Source organism: Delphinus delphis, chromosome 2 (genome assembly GCF_949987515.2).
Source record: "Delphinus delphis chromosome 2, mDelDel1.2, whole genome shotgun sequence".
Lineage (NCBI taxonomy): Eukaryota > Metazoa > Chordata > Mammalia > Artiodactyla > Delphinidae > Delphinus > Delphinus delphis.
The window spans coordinates 67,174,413-67,192,689 of record NC_082684.1 but is presented as its reverse complement, the minus strand read 5'-3'; the positions used below and the strand labels follow the sequence as shown (position 1 = coordinate 67,192,689).

The 18,277-nt window shown below is 39.5% G+C and overlaps 1 protein-coding gene and 1 pseudogene across 1 annotated transcript; one reads left to right on the top strand and one right to left on the bottom strand.

The window, feature by feature from the left end:
• Positions 1–1,942: 1,942 nt before the first annotated feature.
• Positions 1,943–12,171, bottom strand: DTD2 (D-aminoacyl-tRNA deacylase 2). Its single transcript, XM_060004724.1, has 3 exons — positions 12,035–12,171; positions 8,374–8,443; positions 1,943–4,393 (listed from the first exon to the last, which is right to left on the bottom strand). The coding sequence occupies exons 1-3, from the start codon at positions 12,143–12,145 to the stop codon at positions 4,068–4,070; spliced, it is 507 nt and encodes a 168-aa protein (XP_059860707.1). The 5' UTR covers positions 12,146–12,171; the 3' UTR covers positions 1,943–4,067.
• Positions 12,172–16,020: 3,849 nt separating this feature from the next.
• Positions 16,021–18,012, top strand: LOC132419583 (ATM interactor pseudogene; annotated as a pseudogene).
• Positions 18,013–18,277: the final 265 nt, after the last annotated feature.

Genomic DNA, 18,277 nt, shown 5'->3' with positions numbered 1-18,277 from the left:
AGAAAAGGTTAGAAAGTCAAGCTGGAGCCAGATTATGAAACTGTAATATCAGCTTTAAAAGTCTGGGCTTCATTCGAATAACAGTGGTTCTGAGATTCCAGTATATACAAGAATCACCTGGGGGAGATAGGTGACTAGATAAGATTTTAACTCCTGAGATTCTAATTCAATAGATTTGGGATGGTCCCAGAAAATTGCATTTCGTAAAAAGTTAGTCTCCCCAGGTGATTCCTGTACAGGTGGTCCAGTGGCATACTTTGAGACACTCTACCTGAAGACAAAAGATTAAGAATCTTTTCCTAATTGTAGTAACTCTTGCAAATTTTATGCCAATTTTCCATAAGTTTGAAAACACCTAACTGCTAGGCCCAGAGGTCTCTCCTCAGTCTTTGTGTTGTCCCATTTTTCTTCAGTATTTGGCACTGACTGTTTAAACCTTGAAAACTATTTTGTTAACAATACATTTTCTGGTTCTCTCTGCCTCTTTGATCTCTATACTATCCTGTGGCCTCTCATATGTTGCCTTTTCTTTATGTTTTCTCAGGATTCTGACTTTGGTCCTCTACATTTCTCCCTGCATTTCATTCACTCCTAATGAGTAAGGAGAACCTTCATGCCAACCTCAGAAGTTTAGACTTTGTCCTGTAGATAAAAAATAGTTATAAAAGTTTCTAAACAGTGGAATATCATACAGAAAGGAATTTTCTAGAAACATTACCTTGGAGATGGTCTGCAAAAAAGGATTAGATGTAGGAGAAATAGGAGGAAGGGAGAATAATTAGATTATCAAAATAAACAGACATTTAAAGTCATCATCAAAGTGTGGCTTCAGAATGAAAATGTTAGTTTTCTAATAGTTCTTCCCTTTCAGAAAGTAGTCTTACTTCAATAAATTAATAGATAAAGCACTTTTGGAAATACTAGTTTCACTATCATGTGAGTTTTTAAGAAATAACTATAATGTAACAAATCAGGTCCTCTGCAATGTTAATCATAGATAATAAAAGTTTGACATGTCATCATTCTAACACCAATGTGAGTTATCCTCCAAAACAAGTGGCATAGGATTCTATAGTATTTGATCCTTATATCTGATAAGCTTAGGTCTTTCATTATGGAGTCAATAAATCATTAATACAGATATTATTCATAAATGTTAATGCCTTCTTTTGACTTGAATGAAGAAATGTAAAAGTGTTTGATTTACCTAGTATGAGTATATTCAAGATAAATTCATACTCATTGGTAGTCCATGTCTTATACACAGTATTTTATATAATTGAATCCATGAAGTTTGCCAAATGGACAGATAAAATAGTATTTAGGAATGATATTCTAAGTGCAGTAATTCAGACAGAGAAAGACAAATATATCACTTATGTTATCTAAAACAATGATACAAATGAACTTATTTACAAAACAGAAACAGACTCACATAGAAAACAAATTTATGGTTACCAAAGGGGAAAGGGGAGGGAGGGATAAATTAGGAATTTGAGATTAATAGATACACACTACTATATATAAAATACACAAACAACAAGGTCCTACTGTATAGCACAGGAAACTATACTCAATATTTTGTAATAACCTATAAAGGGAAAAGAATCTGAAAAAGTATATACATATACTGAATCACTTTGCTGTACACCTGAAACTAACACAACATTGTAAATCAACTATACTTCCATTAAAAGAAAGAAATGATACTCTAATTTAAACATTCTAGAATCTTTGAAAAACAAAGGCAGAAGGCACCCAAATTAGGTGTAACCCTACCGCCACCTAATTTAGTACATAAAACAATTTATTGGCTGTTTTTTCTCAAGTATCCACACTGGGAGATGCTAAGCCTTTATGAAGATCAATTTTAACTCTCACTACAAGAAAAGTCAGGGGGATAGAAATTATTGCTCCCTAATGTGTGATCTTGGGAAAATTATTTAAGCATTTTCTTACTTTCCACAGCATTATTGTCATTATATACTGTGAAGATAAAATTAGGTACCTGTTGAATGTTCTTTGAGCATCTTGGGCCAGGAGAGCTACAGAAAGCCAAGGTGTAGTTATTTTCCTATCTACTATTTCTCTTGCCTTTTTCCTTTTGTTCTAGCCTCCTTGGAAATGAAACAAACTTGGCTGTCATCTTCTGTTTAATAACTCTTCATGTAGTTGAAATTTCTATTCTCCACAAGTACCACAAGCAAATTTCTTCTTAAGGAGAATTGCCTGAACTATAAAATAGCAATCTAGGGCTGTGAGTCAGCATTTCACCCACACACATCAAAATGATTTAAAATAGGTAACACATAATCTTTTTGAAAGACATATAAACCTCCTTGGAGAAGCGCTGAGAAAATTGGAGTTTGAAAGTTTATGAATAGTTTATTACATTTCAATAAGTGTATTGCGAATCAATAAAGCAAAAGTTAAGGACAAATGAGCTCACTACCAAGTCAGTTATTGATCCTTAAGTTCCAAAATAGAATAGTACAGGAAGGATATAGAGAAAATAGGACTTTTTGTGATAACAGAAACTTTAAGTATCTTAGGAACATAAACCTAAAGAAATTATAAGACACAAAGAATTTTCAACAGAATTTTCAAATTTTCAATTTTCATCTTTCTACTTAAGATGTTTCTTCAAGTCATTGTTTTCATCTTTTTGATAACTAGAAACACTATTTCATTTTCACTCTTTAAAATATTAAATCAAGTCAAATGAGTTTGTAAAAAATGAACATTACCTTTTATTGATTCATTTATTCTTTTAATTTCTTGTATATCTTCCTCTCTTGGCTTTGAAAAGTCTAGCTTATTAGATGTTTATCTTATGTGACTGTCTTAGCTTGGGCTGTTAGAACAAAATACCATAGACTTATGGTGGCTTAAACAACAGAAATTTATTTTCTTACAGCTCTGGAGGCTAGAAGTTCAAGATCAGGGTGCCAGCACGGTTTCTGGTAAGGGTTCTCTTCCTGGCTTGTAAATGGCTCCCTTCTCACTGCATTCTCACATGGTGGGCAGAGAAAGGGTGAGCAAGCTCTCTGGTGTTTCTTCTTATGAGGACACTAATCCCAACATAAGGGCCCCACTCTCATGCTCTAGCAACCCTGATTACCTTCCAAAGGCCCCATGTGCAAATACCATCACATTGGAGGACTTCAACATATGAATTTTGGGGTGGGGGGAGGACACAAAAATACACTAATAGAAAAAATGATACTGGCTCCAAATCATTAAGTCGATAAAATGGAAATGAACAAGTCAACTTGTTTTCAAATCATTCCAGCAGAAAGCCTCCCTTTTTATTCCTTTTATTCCTTTTATAGCAATCTAAACCAACAAGAAAGGAACTTCCTAAAAAAATTTATGAACATTAATTTAATGAAACAGTAACTTTTAAAAACCAAAGACAGAAAATGCAAACACATTGTTTTGGTAAAAAACTGAGAAACAGAATATTAAGCCATTAGTATATTAAATGAAAACAAATTTTAGTCCCCCATACCTTATTGCTATATCAACTAAAGATTCTTAAAATAATTTAAAGCACTTGGATGTCCTTGGAAAATAATATTAAAATGTACAATAACATTTCTGTATTATATTTTCATAGATATTATTAGAAGGAATAGTAAATTGCATATTCTTTCATTCAAAATATGGAAATCTGAAATACTAAAACAAAATTGACAAAATTATAATCGTAACACAAATAGTGATTTTTACTACATATTACATACATTTGAGGGTGTAAGAAACATATTTTTCTTGATTGCACAAAATGCTTAAATACAGCTCTCTAAAAACATTTCCATGTTCTTATCAATGACCATAAAGCGAATACAAGGCATTTTTCAAAATTTTGAGTGTGAGTTTAGGGGAAAGCAGGATGGAAGGTGACTGAGATCCAGAGTTTAGGTGACGTGGCAAGGTCGTCCAAGTAGCAGGCTGCAGAGGTATGGATGGGACCCAGGATTTTCTTGTCTAAAAATGCTGCAGATTAGTGTACTCAAGCAGAAGGGGAAGAGAATCTAATTACAACTGTAGAAACTTTTAATTTTTCAAAACTCAATTAGGTGTGTGTATGGTCCATCGGTATCGAGCTTTAACACCTGCCTGTTGCCGTAAGTGCCATGTTCCACCACAACCCCAGCTTCAGCACACTTGCTGTTAGCAGCTAATTCTTTTTTACAGAGAGTCACAAATTGGGAATAAAGTTCTAACCCCTCTTCTTTTCCAGAGTTAGAGTGATACTGCATGCTTCTTCCTTTTACTCTCCCCCCAAGGGTGGCTTGAGGGATGATAAGAATGTTGCCAGGTAGATCCAATACAGAGACACGCTTGCCATTTTCTGTTTCACTTAATTTCACATTTAACAGTGTATTAACTGGGTAGGGAAGAAAGGAGAACATTTTGAGGTAGAAAACAAACATGAAGAAAACCAACGATCTTCTAGTCAGCAAACCTCATGTTTAAAATCCAGTTTGTCAGCCCATGCTTTTAAACAAAATTTCTATTTAGATTTTAAAAGCTGCTTCAGTAAGCTAAATGATCTAAGCATGAAAAACAAGGAAAATTTCGTGCAGAAAATGGCATGATGTTTTACATCTGACTTGGCAGTTAGGATCTCCTAACAATAAGATAATCCAGAAAGGACTAAAGAATTAACTGTATACTGGAACTTCAAGATATTGTTGCCCTGGGGGATACATGAGAAGATTTTGCCTTTTTGTTCCTTTTTATATTTCAAAACAAATCCCACTGGAAAAAAAACATGACAGATCCTCCACACACTTATTCTACTTTATAACAAAGAACATTAAATAAAAACCTTAGTGCATTTATTATTTTAAACTTAGTTGCCTAGAATTCTAAGCTGAGACAAAGGTTCCAGGTTCAATCCTGTTATAAACTAGTTGATTTTGCAGTTTTATAACCTCGAAGACATTATTAACAGAGACTAATTATTTTACAAACATCACCAGTGGGAGGATAAAGGTGAAAGCAAAAATCATCAGAAATTCACTGTCAACTGGGAAAGTAAATCCAAAGGTATAGAGTTACTGGCATTATCTTCATATACATACAGGAGAATATTGTATTATTATTTTTATGGCACTTATGCAAGTATACTCATAGCTAATGAGAAGTGTCAAAATAACCATAAATATCCATGTGTAGCTAAAAAATCTAAACTTAGAAAATCTTTACATTTCAACATTAGCCATTTTCAAAACAATAAGCAAAAGAAATGCCTAATATAAACACCCTTAGGGTCTTCCTACCTCTATAAAGGGTATAAATAACTTCTGCTTGTAAAGAATAGTCCTGAGAGGACACAAACAGTAAAAGAACTATTGAAACCTCACACTCCTGTGTGAATAATCAGGCTTGAAAAGGTATGCTTTCTGGTGGGGTAGTCAATGGTTTCAACTACTAGAGAGCCTGTAGTAAATATTAGCAAGGATTCAGTACAGTGGCCCCACTCTACAAATCAAGGAATTAACCTGGTGAAAACCTGCTAAGGTGAACACCCAAATGAATTCCTAAGCTCTGCATTAAGCACTATCAGTTTTCATTTAACTAATGCCTATTTTAAAATACCTCTAGGGACTTCCCTGGTGGCACAGCGCTTAAGAATCCGCCTGCCAATGCAAGGGACATGGGTTCGATCCCTGGTCTGGGAAGATCCCACATGCCACAGAGCAACTAAGCCTGAGCGCCACAACTACTGAGCCTCTGCTCTAGAGCCCGCGAATCACAACTACTGAGCCCACGTGTTGCAACTACTGAAGCCCACACGCCTAGAACATCTGCAACAAGAGAAGCCACTGCAGCGAGAAGCCTGCGCATCGCAACGAAGAGTAGCCTCCGCTCGCCACAATTGGAGAAAGCCCGTGCGTAGCAATGAAGACCCAACACAACCAAAAATAAATAAATAAGTCTAATTTTCTCTATTACAAATAGGACTTTGCTATGTAGCCTGCAGTCCTATTGATTGCTTCTAAGAAAACTATAATTCTTTGGAGCATTTCATTCCACGTAAATCACTATCCAGCTATCCAGGCCTTAGGCTAGTGACAGACTAAGGAGGCAGTTTTGAAATAACAGGCCAGAGAGGTAAGTATAATTTATTATACTTCCACACTTCCCTCTACTGGATCTAACTGAGAATTCAATTAATGCTGTTGGTATACAAATATCAGTATGTAGAAGTAAATATAATACAAATACAAATGTCAGTAAGTAGAATTAAAATGAGACAATGAATTAATGGCATCTTGGAAACTCAAAGATTCTAAGACAGGTTGTCGATCAAATATCTCTAATGATGTATATGGGAAGTTAAGTTTGGACAGGGCCCTGGATCTCTTTCCAATTATACTGAAGATGAATTGAGGAAGATTCTGCACATCTATATATTAGCCATGCTATTTCAGACTTTATGGATATAACTGGCTGTTATGTTCCCAAGGGCTACATGATTTGATTGGAAAGATCTGAATCCATGTAATAAGTATGAGGTCAGGTTTAAGAGAATCCCATCACACTGGCTTACTTTGCCTCCTGGAACAGAGGGAAGTACAAGCTACTACTATCAATAATAGATGGACTTACTTTGCTTACAACTCACACCAGTAGAATGTGATTCTTAGAGTCACAGCTCTTTACTGAGAATCATGATATATAAAAGCTTTGTGTTAGACTATCCACTAGAAGAGTTAAAGTGGACTTCCTCAGTGTTTTTATTTGGCCACAATTTGGCCAAAAATGCTCTTCCTGTTTTTGAAGATTTCTACTATATATCTTTCATGGTCAAGAAAGCTTTAATTCAAGGCAAAAACAGACCGAATGTCCAATATCCAAGCATTAAGTCCTGGCAATAACCCTCTGTAACAACAGGAGACCTCATTTCATTTTCTCTTTAAACCCTTTAAAGCTCCCTATTATCCTTCAGGTTCAAATTTCATTTTTTTTTAACATCTTTATTGGAGTATAATTGCTTTACAATCATGTGTTAGTTTCTGCTTTATAACAAAGTGAATCAGTTATACATATACATATGTTCCCATATCTCTTCCCTCTTATGTCTCCCTCCCTCCCACCCTCCCTATCCCACCCCTCTAGGTGGTCACAAAGCACCAAGCTGATCTCCCTGTGCTATGCGGCTGCTTCCCACTAGCTATCTATTTTACGTTTGGTAGTGTATATATGTCCATGCCACTCTCTCGCTTTGTCACAGCTTACCCTTACCCCTCCCCATGTCCTCAAGTCCATTCTCTAGTAGGTCAAATTATTACAGTTACTTGCTTTCCATCCTCACCTACTGCAGTCCCTTCTCAAGTCTAGTTTTCATCCTCTGACAAAGTTGTTAAACATGTTTGATGTCTCAGCATAAAATTCCCTCTAGAAGCTTTAGCCCTTTGTCCAAGCTGTTCCTCACTGGGCTATTTACGCTTGAGTTCCACTACTTAAAGCTCTTCTAGGTTAACTTCCGCCTGCTTCAACTACCCATCTATATAATTTATATTTATTAATCCAACTAATGGGTACTGCCTTTACTAATGGAGAGAATATAACCTGTCCCCAACCTTAGGGACAGCTTGACTATTTCAGGCTTCTTTTTTTGTACATAATTATTCTATCAAATACTGTCTTGAGATAGTATATAATTTGATTTGGTATATCTGAACCTATGTAATTATCACAAGGAATGTGCAGTGATATAGAATATTGAGGACACTGGAAAGCTGCAGGCAGGTACATTATTGTTCAGAGATGCCTGAACACTGACTCTTTCTCTGCCCGCAGAGGAGGTGTGGCTGTGATGACACTGAGCTTGGTTTAATAATCATCTTTACACACATTTCCTACAAAGTGCATAAATGGTTAATGTAAACTCTTTTATAATAATGATATAAGCCTGATCTTCACATATTTGATGGGAACCACATGTTGTACATACAGTGTCACCTCTATGCCCCTGTTAGGGACTCTGAGAGATAAGGAGACTATATTAAGAAATGCAGCATCTATTTCTCCCTATGTGGCCACCCTGCTTCCAGCAAGTTTCTGTATCCTTGGCTGAATCTCAGTGTGTTGTCTGTGTGTCTGTGTGTGTGTACACTCTTCTAAACCAATCTATAAATGATCTGAAATGCTGCAGATATTTTAAAAGAATTCTACCACACTTGCTTACATTAAGCTTTGGAAAAGGCAAACAGCTAAAGTCAACAACAGTACACAGAGTTAAGTCATTTATAACTTACATAACAGTACAATTTAAGATTGTGCTTTTTTCCCTTCTGATTCATCTATCTATTGCTAGTCACTCTCACTTTTAAAAAAGAAACATCAAACACATACCCATTTTGGGAAGAAGCTCTTTATCAGCTCCCTTGAAAAAGCACAGGTAGATCACTAATCCTCTCTGGACCTATGAGAAACCACAATAAATTCAGATTAGAAAGAAGCTTCTATATACAGAGGTAAATGAATAAAATTTCACAACTTTTATAGATAAAAGGTTAAATGCAAAAGAAGAGGAATAACTTTTGATAATAGATTTAATTCCTTAAATATGTGAGAAAATAAAATCTTTTTCAATATTCAGTCACCTATCATTTTTCAAAAATTAAGTTTAAAATACAGCCAAGAGCAGTAAAGACCCCAAGTTATACCTTCAAACATTTACTTCTTTTTTTTTTTAATTAATTAATTTATTTTTGGCTGCGTTGGGTCTTCATTGCTGCATGTGGGCTCTCTCCAGTTGCAGTGAGTGGGAGCTACTCTTCGTTGCGGTGTGCGGGCTTCTCATTGCGGTGGCTTCTTGTTGCGAAGCACAGGCTCTAAGCGTGTGGGCTGCAGTAGTTGTGGCACGTGGGCTCAACAGTTGTGGCTCACAGGCTCTAGAGAGCAGGCTCAGTACTTGTGGCACATGGGCTTAGTTGCTCCGTGGCATGTGGGATCTTCCCAGACCGGGGCTCAATCCTGTGTCCCCTGCATTGGCAGGCGGATTCTTAACCACTGCGTCACCAGGGAAGTCCCCAAACATGTACTTCTGATCAAAATCATTAGTACTATGAACTAGCCTCTTCCTAAGTATGGCTGACAGACTTATAAATATTTAGTTTGCAGGGGCCCATTTATTCAACACCAAATGAATTCACATTATATCAGATATGGCTGATGTATAAACAACACTGTAACTGATATGTTTTTTGACATCATCATTCTTTGTTCCTCCTAATCCATTTACTTATAGATAATGAAAATAAGGGTCTGATTCTATTTCAATAAACTCCAAGAAACTGCTGTCCAATTATTTTTTGTTATTTTTGTTAATACATTAAATACACAGTGATTAAACCTTGGAAACTGCATTCATATTAAGTTCTACATCAAGAGGTTTTCTGTTATCAGGAATGTAAGCTTATTTATTTTATACAATGACTTGGATAGTTCTTTATTAGCTCTTGTAGGATAGAGACTATACGGAAAAGAGACACTTGACAAATGACTTTGATTTTGCTGCAGAGTGAATCATTAAATTTTTTATTTTGTAGATTAACCTTCTGAGTCCAACAGCTATTACAAAGATTGAGTTAATATCTGTAAAGTGCTTAGAACAGTGCCTGGTTCATAGTAAGAGCGATTCAAGTGCGTATTAAGTGACTATGTAAAAAGAAATTTAAGGACTGAAACACAATTTATTTTACATCTTAACTCCCAAAGCACTTTACAGACTGTTTTGTACATGATAGGAACTCTGTTGATTGCATTTAAGTTCTACTGTATATTACAGGCTCTATGTGTTATCTAAATACTCTTGTAAATAAACATAAATGCAGCTCTGCACTCACACCTGATTTACCTGGATAAGAAGTAACCTTTTATAAGTGTAATTGTGCTCTTGAACAAACAAGTGCCTCCAGGGCACACCCATAAGTAAGGAGGTGGCAGGTTGAATAACACAGATATCTGCACCACTGTTACAGCTCTCTACACTGGGATTGTTTCAGCACAGGCCAAAATTTCTCAAGCATACTCATATTTGGACACATGCAATGTCAGAATTAAATAATTGCAGGAATGAACACCTGTTGGGACTTCTCTGGTGGCCCAGTGGTTAAGACTCCACCCTTCCATTGCAGGGGTTCGACCCCTGGTCAGGGAACTAAGATCCCACATGCAGCATGGCTTGGCCAAAAACAAACAAACAAACAAAAAAACACTAGTTCTTTCCTTCTACTCACCACACTACCTCTTCATTAAGGTATTTTCTTTTAGTTTATTCCAAAAATAGCTCTTAAATTGTGATCTACAAATTCCCCTCCTCAAGTCAGAATCACCTTCCTTGTAGCTTCTTTTGGTATAACTAGAACATTTCAAATATATAGGAAAGTACACATAATTCTCACTGTAGGTTAAAAATGTTCACCTTCCAGGAAGAAAAACATTAGCCTGTGACAGCAAAGGTCTAAATGAATGAAACCAAGAACACGCAAAGTAACCTTCAAATCAAAAAGTAAACTTAAAAACAATTAAAAATGTTTTTTTTTTAAATTAGAACTTTTAGTAATAGAATAGCTGATGCTTGAGAAAGAGGAAAGAATTTACTCTCTAATTACTCGTCAGCTCTTCATACTAATTTAGCCATGTGTGGGAGTGGAAGAGAAAGCTTTAAAATAGCTTTCAAAGTTAATAAACACACTGATAGTTTGGAAGCTGCAATAAACTATCTGTGATTTTGCACAAGGAGATGTGACATGAAGAATATAAAAGGATAAAGAAGCATGGAAGAAATCTAAATGATTAATAGTTTGGGATTTATAGTCCCATGAAGCAAGTATAAAAATAGGCAACTCTTTGGACAGTATGGCAAAAATAATAAAATCTCAAAATAGGGAAGAGAAATTTTTAAGAGACCATAACAAAAGAAATAAATGAATTTTTGAGAAAGAAAAAGGGAGGGCAAAAATATAGGACTGTTTATGCTTATAAATATTTCCAAATTACAAGGGAGTAACAGATAGTGATTTAAGAATAGTCACCCACATATAGTTCATGGGTAGTATTTAAAATAATAACTAGGATTGTGTTAAGGAGTGCTAGATTTGGGACGGAATTCAGCAGATGAATGAATGAAACGCTCCTACATTAGAGTTTCTGAGTACCTCCACCAGTTTTATTTATTATTATTACACATTTTTTTTCCTTCATTTCAACTTACTCCAAAAAATAAGCCGGGGGCCTTAAAGAAAATTTTGTTTTTGCATGGAATTTTGCATATGGGCAGGCTCTTTTAAAAAGGCAAATATTCAAGCAGAAGGACATCATATTGGTGTAAATGTTTTAAATTCTCTGGAGGAAATGTGTTCGATAACAATGCAACATTATTATAAAAGTAGTCATCTTTGTTCCTGGTGGGAAATAAGTCAAGTTTTTTAAAGTTTCTTGAAAAAAGAACTGCTTCATGGGCAATCTCACGACTGTGCTAACACCTAGCTGCAGTCAACCTAAGAGGGAATTCGACGGGATCCGGAGCACAAGTCAAAACAGATCTTGAACGCTTGCAACAAATCTAACCTAGAAGCTCGAACCAGATCAGGACAACTCACCAGCAGCCCGAGCATCGCGCAGGGCGTGGCAAGGATTTTTGCTCTTTTGAAGCAAGAGGTCTGAGCTACTAGGTCTAAAGTCCACAGAGCTCAGGTAGGCAAACGGTGAGGGGAAGCTCCCAATTCCCGGGGTGCCAAGCAGGGGACACCCTCTTCCTCTCGGAAAATAAGTCCGAGGGAGAAAGGGCCAGGCCCGGTGGTGCAGGACTGAGGAGAGAGGCGACCACAGGTAGGCACTGAGGGCAGCGTTGGGCGGACCGGCCGGGAGTCCCGCCCCGCCCACAGCACGTGCCACGCGCCACGCGACCGGCTCGGAGGGAGACGCGAGGGCACAAATCGCCTAGACAGTGCGGTGAGAACCGCCCCTGCGCGCCACAGGATAACCGGAGCTGCGGAGCCGACGTTACCTCCACCCACTGGGCCGCGGCGTCCCCTTCGGCGGGTCGTACTTGCAGCCGGGCGTGCAGGCACTGCTGCAGGAGGGCCCGTGCCTGAGGTGGCCGGCCACTTTCAGCCATGGCTCAAGCCCGCGCGGATATTCCCCAGGTTCTAGCCACGCGCCGCACAGGCCCGCCCCCGGCGCTCAGGAAGCATTGGACGCGGCGCGACGCAGCGGAGGTACGTGCTGGTCGCCCGTGGCCCCGCCTCCAGAAGGGCGGGGCCTCTGACTGGCTCATCGGTGGCCCGGATGTGCGGTGTTAAAAGACTTGTATGGGGCTTCCCTGGTGGCGCAGTGGTTGAGAGTCCGCCTGCCGATGCAGGGGATGCGGGTTCGTGCCCCGGTCCGGGAAGATCCCACATGCTGCGGAGCGGCTGGGCCCGTGAGCCATGGCCGCTGAGCCTGCGTGTCCGGAGCCTGTGCTCTGCAACGGGAGAGGCCACAACAGTGAGAGGCCGGCGTACAGCAAAAAAAAAAAAAAAAAAAAAGACTTGTATGTACTAACCCTTACCTCAACCTACATGCAATTCGGTAGAAGGCGCTCAGTGTATGCTTTTAAGCGAGTGAAAAGACCCAGTGGTTCTCTTCCCAACATACCTTTTTTTTTTTTTTGCGGTACGCGGACCTCTCACTGTTGTGGCCTCTCTCGTTGCGGAGCAGTCTCCGGACGCGCAGGCTCCGGACGCGCATGCTCACGGGCATGTGGGATCTTCGCGGACCGGGGCACGAGCCCGTGTCCCCCGCATCGGCAGGCGGACTCTCAACCACTGCGCCACCAGGGAAGCCCCCAGCATACCTTTTAAAGAGACATTTTTCAGCTCAGAAAGCTTAAGTTTACAGACGTTGAAAAATTTTAAATCTGCTAAGTCCATATTATGCCCATTGTGAAGATAGGTAAATAGAATGAGTCAATTGAATCACAAAACAAGCGGAGGTGGAACTGAAAGCTATAAATCTTTCAAAAAAAATCTCCTTACCCCAAATAATAAAACAACGCTGCCTCCTCTATCAAGAATGCTATAAATCATTCTGTTCTCGCAGTTGTGGAAAGGTGTTGGTAGGCTATGTGAATACATATTTGGAGATCAATCTTTTAGAGAATATCCTTGCTAAAAATATTCTTATCCAAGAAAGTGTTTGATTTTAATAAATTTTTAAACATGCTACTAATTCAAAAATAAAATGGCATAGTCTGATGCACATAATGATACTGAATTCTGTGGTGTTTCCTGTAAGTACATATTAGAATGTAAATGAAATTAAACAAGGACTTGATTTTCTTTCCCACATAATGTATTCCTTGAACCTGCATCAGATTAGCATTATTTTTCTATGGGCTTGGAGGGTTTAGATGAAGAATAATAGTGTTACCCTGACTGCATTACCCAGGTCATTGATTTGGGCTCGGTTGGCACAATATGCCTATACATCCTGGTCTCTGTTTCAGAAGATGACATCACTGACAGTGTTGCTATCCATATAAAGTAGTGTAGCTGAAGAAAATAATCTATGTGTAATGAACAGTCCTTTCTACACAGAATTGAAGCTGCCTGTTTGCTGGTTATCTTGCAGGCTGCCTTTCACTTTTTGTAAAAACAGAAAGCAAAATCTCACATTATCTCTGATTGAGGGACTGCAGGGGTTCCTACATTTGTTGACATTTGTCTGCAGAGCACAGACAAATTGCATTGTCTGCACCTTTATGTCTCTTTTCTCTTTCACTCCCAGACTCAAGTTTTACAGGCTTGAAGGAACTTTGACATAGAGGGCCCTTAGCCTTCACCCAGAATAAGAGAGGACTTCATGTCCGTTTGTATATGGGTGTAGGAGATAGGGAACTCTCTTGAAAATAGTCTGTGGTTCCCAGAAATTTTTCCACAGTGAAGGGACGTTAGCAAATTGAGAAATCCTTCCTGTGAGTAGATGGAGTCTGGTTGGTAATGGTTAGCCTCTCAAAAAACACCAATTACTTTAAATCTTCCTGTTAAGTGAGGATCTTATTCTTTCTTTCTACCTGCAGAGGGCAGTAGAGAGTAGGCACTAAAGAGAAAGTATTTACTTTCTGTATTTTATTTATTTTTTTGAACATCTAGTTTCATTACACAAAGAATTTAAGAAGGTCAGCCATACCTGCAATAAAATAGTGAAATGTGAATAAAAATAAAGCATAAGGAGTAAAGAAAATGGAATTATGTCAGTTGGAATGTGGAAAATTGAAAACAAATAGACAAGACAGTGGTTCTTTTTTTTTTATATATATAAATTTATTTATTTATTTATTTTTGGCTGTGTTGGGTCTTCGTTTGTGTGCGAGGGCTATCTCTAGTTGTGGCAAGCGGGGGCCAGTCTTCATCGCGGTGCGCGGGCCTCTGACTATCGCGGCCTCTCTTGTTGAGGAGCACAGGCTCCAGACGCGCAGGCTCAGTAGTTGTGGCTCACGGGCCTAGTTGCTCCGCGGCATGTGGGATCTTCCCAGACCAGGGCTCGAACCCATGTCCCCAGCATTAGCAGGCAGACTCTCAACCACTGCGCCACCAGGGAAGCCCAAGACAGTGGTTCTTGACTGGAGTGCTGAGATGGTAACGTAGCAAAGTTTTCACAGATATACAACTTCAATTTTTGTTATAAAACAGTTATGTTCATCACATGTAATGTTGACGTGGAGCATGTTGTACAATTTCCTTCAAGTTAGATGTAAGAGGCAAAGCACAACATTAAGTTGGCTCTAGAGGAAGAAGATTCACTGGAACATAAGAGAGCTTTGCCTTGTGAGTATACAAGAAATCACTGTCTGGGAAGAATAGTTCTCAAACAGCTACAGTGCTGAAAGGAGACCATGCAGCTAGTGCATTAGTTATGAAAGCATTCTAGGCCCTCTGAGACGGTATAATAATTTAGAGTTATTTTAAGTTGTTTAATTCATTCAGGTTGGCTGCCCAAAATTTTAACAGAGAACCACTTCTGAAAGATTCTTTGCAGCTGATAGTAAGCTTCCTGATTGTAAAGAGGAAAAGAAAGAAAAATGAACTGTTTCGTAATCTGTTTCATAGACTAAGAAGTCTGTTTCTTGGACTAAGCAGAGCTTTACATAAGATTTAGCTCTAGAATGAACCTCTTGCCCGAGGCTTTACTTGGAGGTATGTTAATCAGTAGATATGCAACAGGAAGAGATAGAGGTTTCATTTCAGGGAAGGCTTGGAAGAAACCTAGCCCCCTACCTCAAAGGTTAGAGAGGTTTTTTTTTTTGTTTTTTTTTTCCTCAGTGCCTAGGGAGGTGATCAGTTTCTGAGAAATTAGTTCATACTAACTAAATTGCACATGAATTGGGATAGAACCAGAATACTAATTTATTCATTTGTAGTAAGAAATATTGCTGTGACATGGAGTGGAAATTCTCACATAAGGCATGATCAACACATTTTCCCTTGTGCAAGCAGGGTATACAAGATTATATTCAGAAGTCTCTTTACCAATTTACTATGAGAGATAGTCACTCTTCTACCAGGGTATCTGAAACAGGTGTGAAAGACCCAGGTGAATTCGGGCTTCAAGACACATGGCGCACCTGGTGGCCTCTGAGACGGTGGCGGCAGGGTCCGCGGCTCTGGCCTGGGGCGCCCAGGCTGTGAGGGGAGCTGCCGCCGCCTCGGGCCCATGGGGTCCCCTTCCCCCAAGGCCGCTGAGAGGCAGCTGGCCGGGAAGCTTATCCCTCCCTGGGTGAGCAAGCTGTCCTGGGCCGTGTGGACCAACAGCCTGTTCCCGGCGCGCGGCGGCGGCAAGATCCTGCCCAACAGCCCGGTGCTCAACACGCACCTGGTCAAGAGCCACCACCAGCAAGATGGCATAGAGAATCCAACAATAGGAAGAGATTTGAAAACTGTCCTGAGGTTCTGCTGTTGTCCGATTGAAGGATGCCCGAGAGGCCCTGACAGACCAAGTTCTCAATTTTCTCTCAGAAAACAGCACTTTATGAAAATGCATGCAGAAAAGCAGCACAAACATAGTTAAGTGCAGCAATTCGTATGGCACTGAGTAGGACTTGAAAAGACATCCAGAGGATTGTGGCAATACCTTCCAGTGCACATGTGGCTGTCCCTATGCCAGAAGGACTGCATTTACAGTCCCACATCTACCGAACTGGCCGTGCGATCCCTGCAGAACACAGGGATCCATCTAGTAAGAAAAGGAAAATGGAAAAGTGCCTGCACAACCAGAAGTTGTCCAGTAAGACCAGTGAATCACTGAGCAACCAATCAACCCCAACACCAGATGCTCAAGAGCTAGAAACTTCAGAAATAAAGCTAATGGCTTCTTTTGAAGACTCTTGCAGCTCTAATGCCAGAAAGCAGACTCTTCCAACTCGTCCAAGGTATCCTCAGAAGTTGCTTTTACCAAAGCCTGAAGTGCCTGTCTTTGTGCCTACAGCAGACTCCTCAGCCCAGCCTGTAGTGTTGGGTGTCGATCATCAGGGCTCTGTCCCCCCGGTTCTGTGCACTTACTGCCCTTGTCCATAGGAACCCTGATCCTCAGCCTAGATTCAGAGGCTTGCTCTCTAAAGGAGAGCCTCCGTCTTTCAAAAATTGTAAATCCCGTTGCTGTTGAGCCAATTAGCACAGGTGTTCAAGTGAACTCGGGTAAAAGTCCATCTAACTCTTTACAAGAACTAGGGAACACATGTCAAGAAAACAGCATTTCTTCAATCAATGCACAGGCAGACCTGTCTTACACCACACAACACTTTTTACTGTCTGCACAGTGGGCTAGCCCTGATTCCTCTGTATCACCTTGTTCGTAAACTGATTTGACATTTGGTTCTCAAGTTTCCCTTCCCATTAGTGTTCATACTCAAAATTTTTGCCCAGTTCTAAGGTAATCTCATCTATAGCTGCTCAGACTGATGTATTTATAGATCCCAGTTTCCCGTCAGGTGGGATCTCTTTTGAGAGAAACTCAGACCAGTGGAATGCGAAGTCCAACAGATGATCGAGTACAGATAGACCAAGCTGTAATGTGTGGAGACATTTTTGAGAGTGTTCATTCATCATATGATGTTTCTACAGACAAATTATAAGCAGCAGCTTAGTAGCAGAGACTGTAACTCATGGTTTGTTACCTCAGAACCACCCTAAAACTTTAAATCAAGATATTGAGAAATCTGAACCAATCATGAACTTCATTCAGCACACAGAATAGTACACTTTCTTCACAGAACATGACAGATAATCAGACCTGAACCAGGGATTTATTAAGTGATCTGGAAAACATCTTGTCAAGTAATCTGCCTGGTCAGACACTGGACAATCGTAGTCTTCGTCTGACACAAGTAATGGACCTGACACCCAGCTCCCATCTGGCCCAACCCAGAATCCTGCAGTTGATTTTGATATTAGAGAGTTCTTTTCGGCCTCAAAAATCCAGACTCAAACTAAAAAGAGTGAACTTAGCCCCATAACCACTGAGCCAGTCTTGGAATCGCTGGACATAGAGACCCAAACTGACTTCTTACTTGCAGACACCTCTGCCCAGTCCTACAGTCGTAGAGGAAATTCTAACTTCTTAGGCCTTGAAATGTTTGACATTCAGACACAGAGGGACTTGAACTTCTTTTTAGACAGTAGCCCTCATCTGCCTCTGGGAAGTATTCTGAAACACTCCAGCTTTTCCATGAGTATTGATTCATCTGACACAGAGACCCAAACTGAAAGAATCTCTGCTGCTAAACACCTACCTGCTCTAGAAAGCAAAGTTCAGTTAAGCAGTGCAGAAACACAGACCATGAATTCTGGCTTTGAAACTTTGGGGAGCTTATTCTTCAACAGCAATGAAACTCAGACAGCAATGGATGACTTTCTTCTGGCGGATTTGGCCTGGAACACAATGGAAACTCAATTCAGCTCTGTTGGAACCCAGTTGTGTGCAGAACTACACCCAGTCTCCAACTTCTGAAAGTGGAGTTCACATGGGGGATGGCATTTACGGTTCCCTTCTGGATTTAGAAGATGGAGAATGGGGACAACAGTATTAACTCTATTGAATGCAGTTGATGATACAGTTACTTCGATTCTTTGAGGTTCTTTGCCTTTTGCACTTATAAACATGAAATTTGTGTAAAAATGTATGAGTGTATTATAAAGTGTAAGATGTTGATCTAAAACGGTGATTGTTTTTTGTGTTGCCTACATTTGCCCTTTCAGTGTAGACATCCCTTCTT

What these genes read in the sequence shown, in the direction of transcription:
- DTD2 (XM_060004724.1), bottom strand. Translation starts at nt 12,145, where the DNA reads ATGGCTGAAAGTGGCCGGCCACCTCAGGCACGGGCCCTCCTGCAGCAG. An exon ending in CCGCGGCCCAGTGGGTGGAG is followed by an intron (nt 8,444 to 12,034) that starts GTAACGTCGGCT and finishes GGTTTCTCATAG; the next exon opens with GTCCAGAGAGGATTAGTGAT. An exon ending in AGAGCTTCTTCCCAAAATGG is followed by an intron (nt 4,394 to 8,373) that starts GTATGTGTTTGA and finishes TTCCCTACCCAG; the next exon opens with TTAATACACTGTTAAATGTG.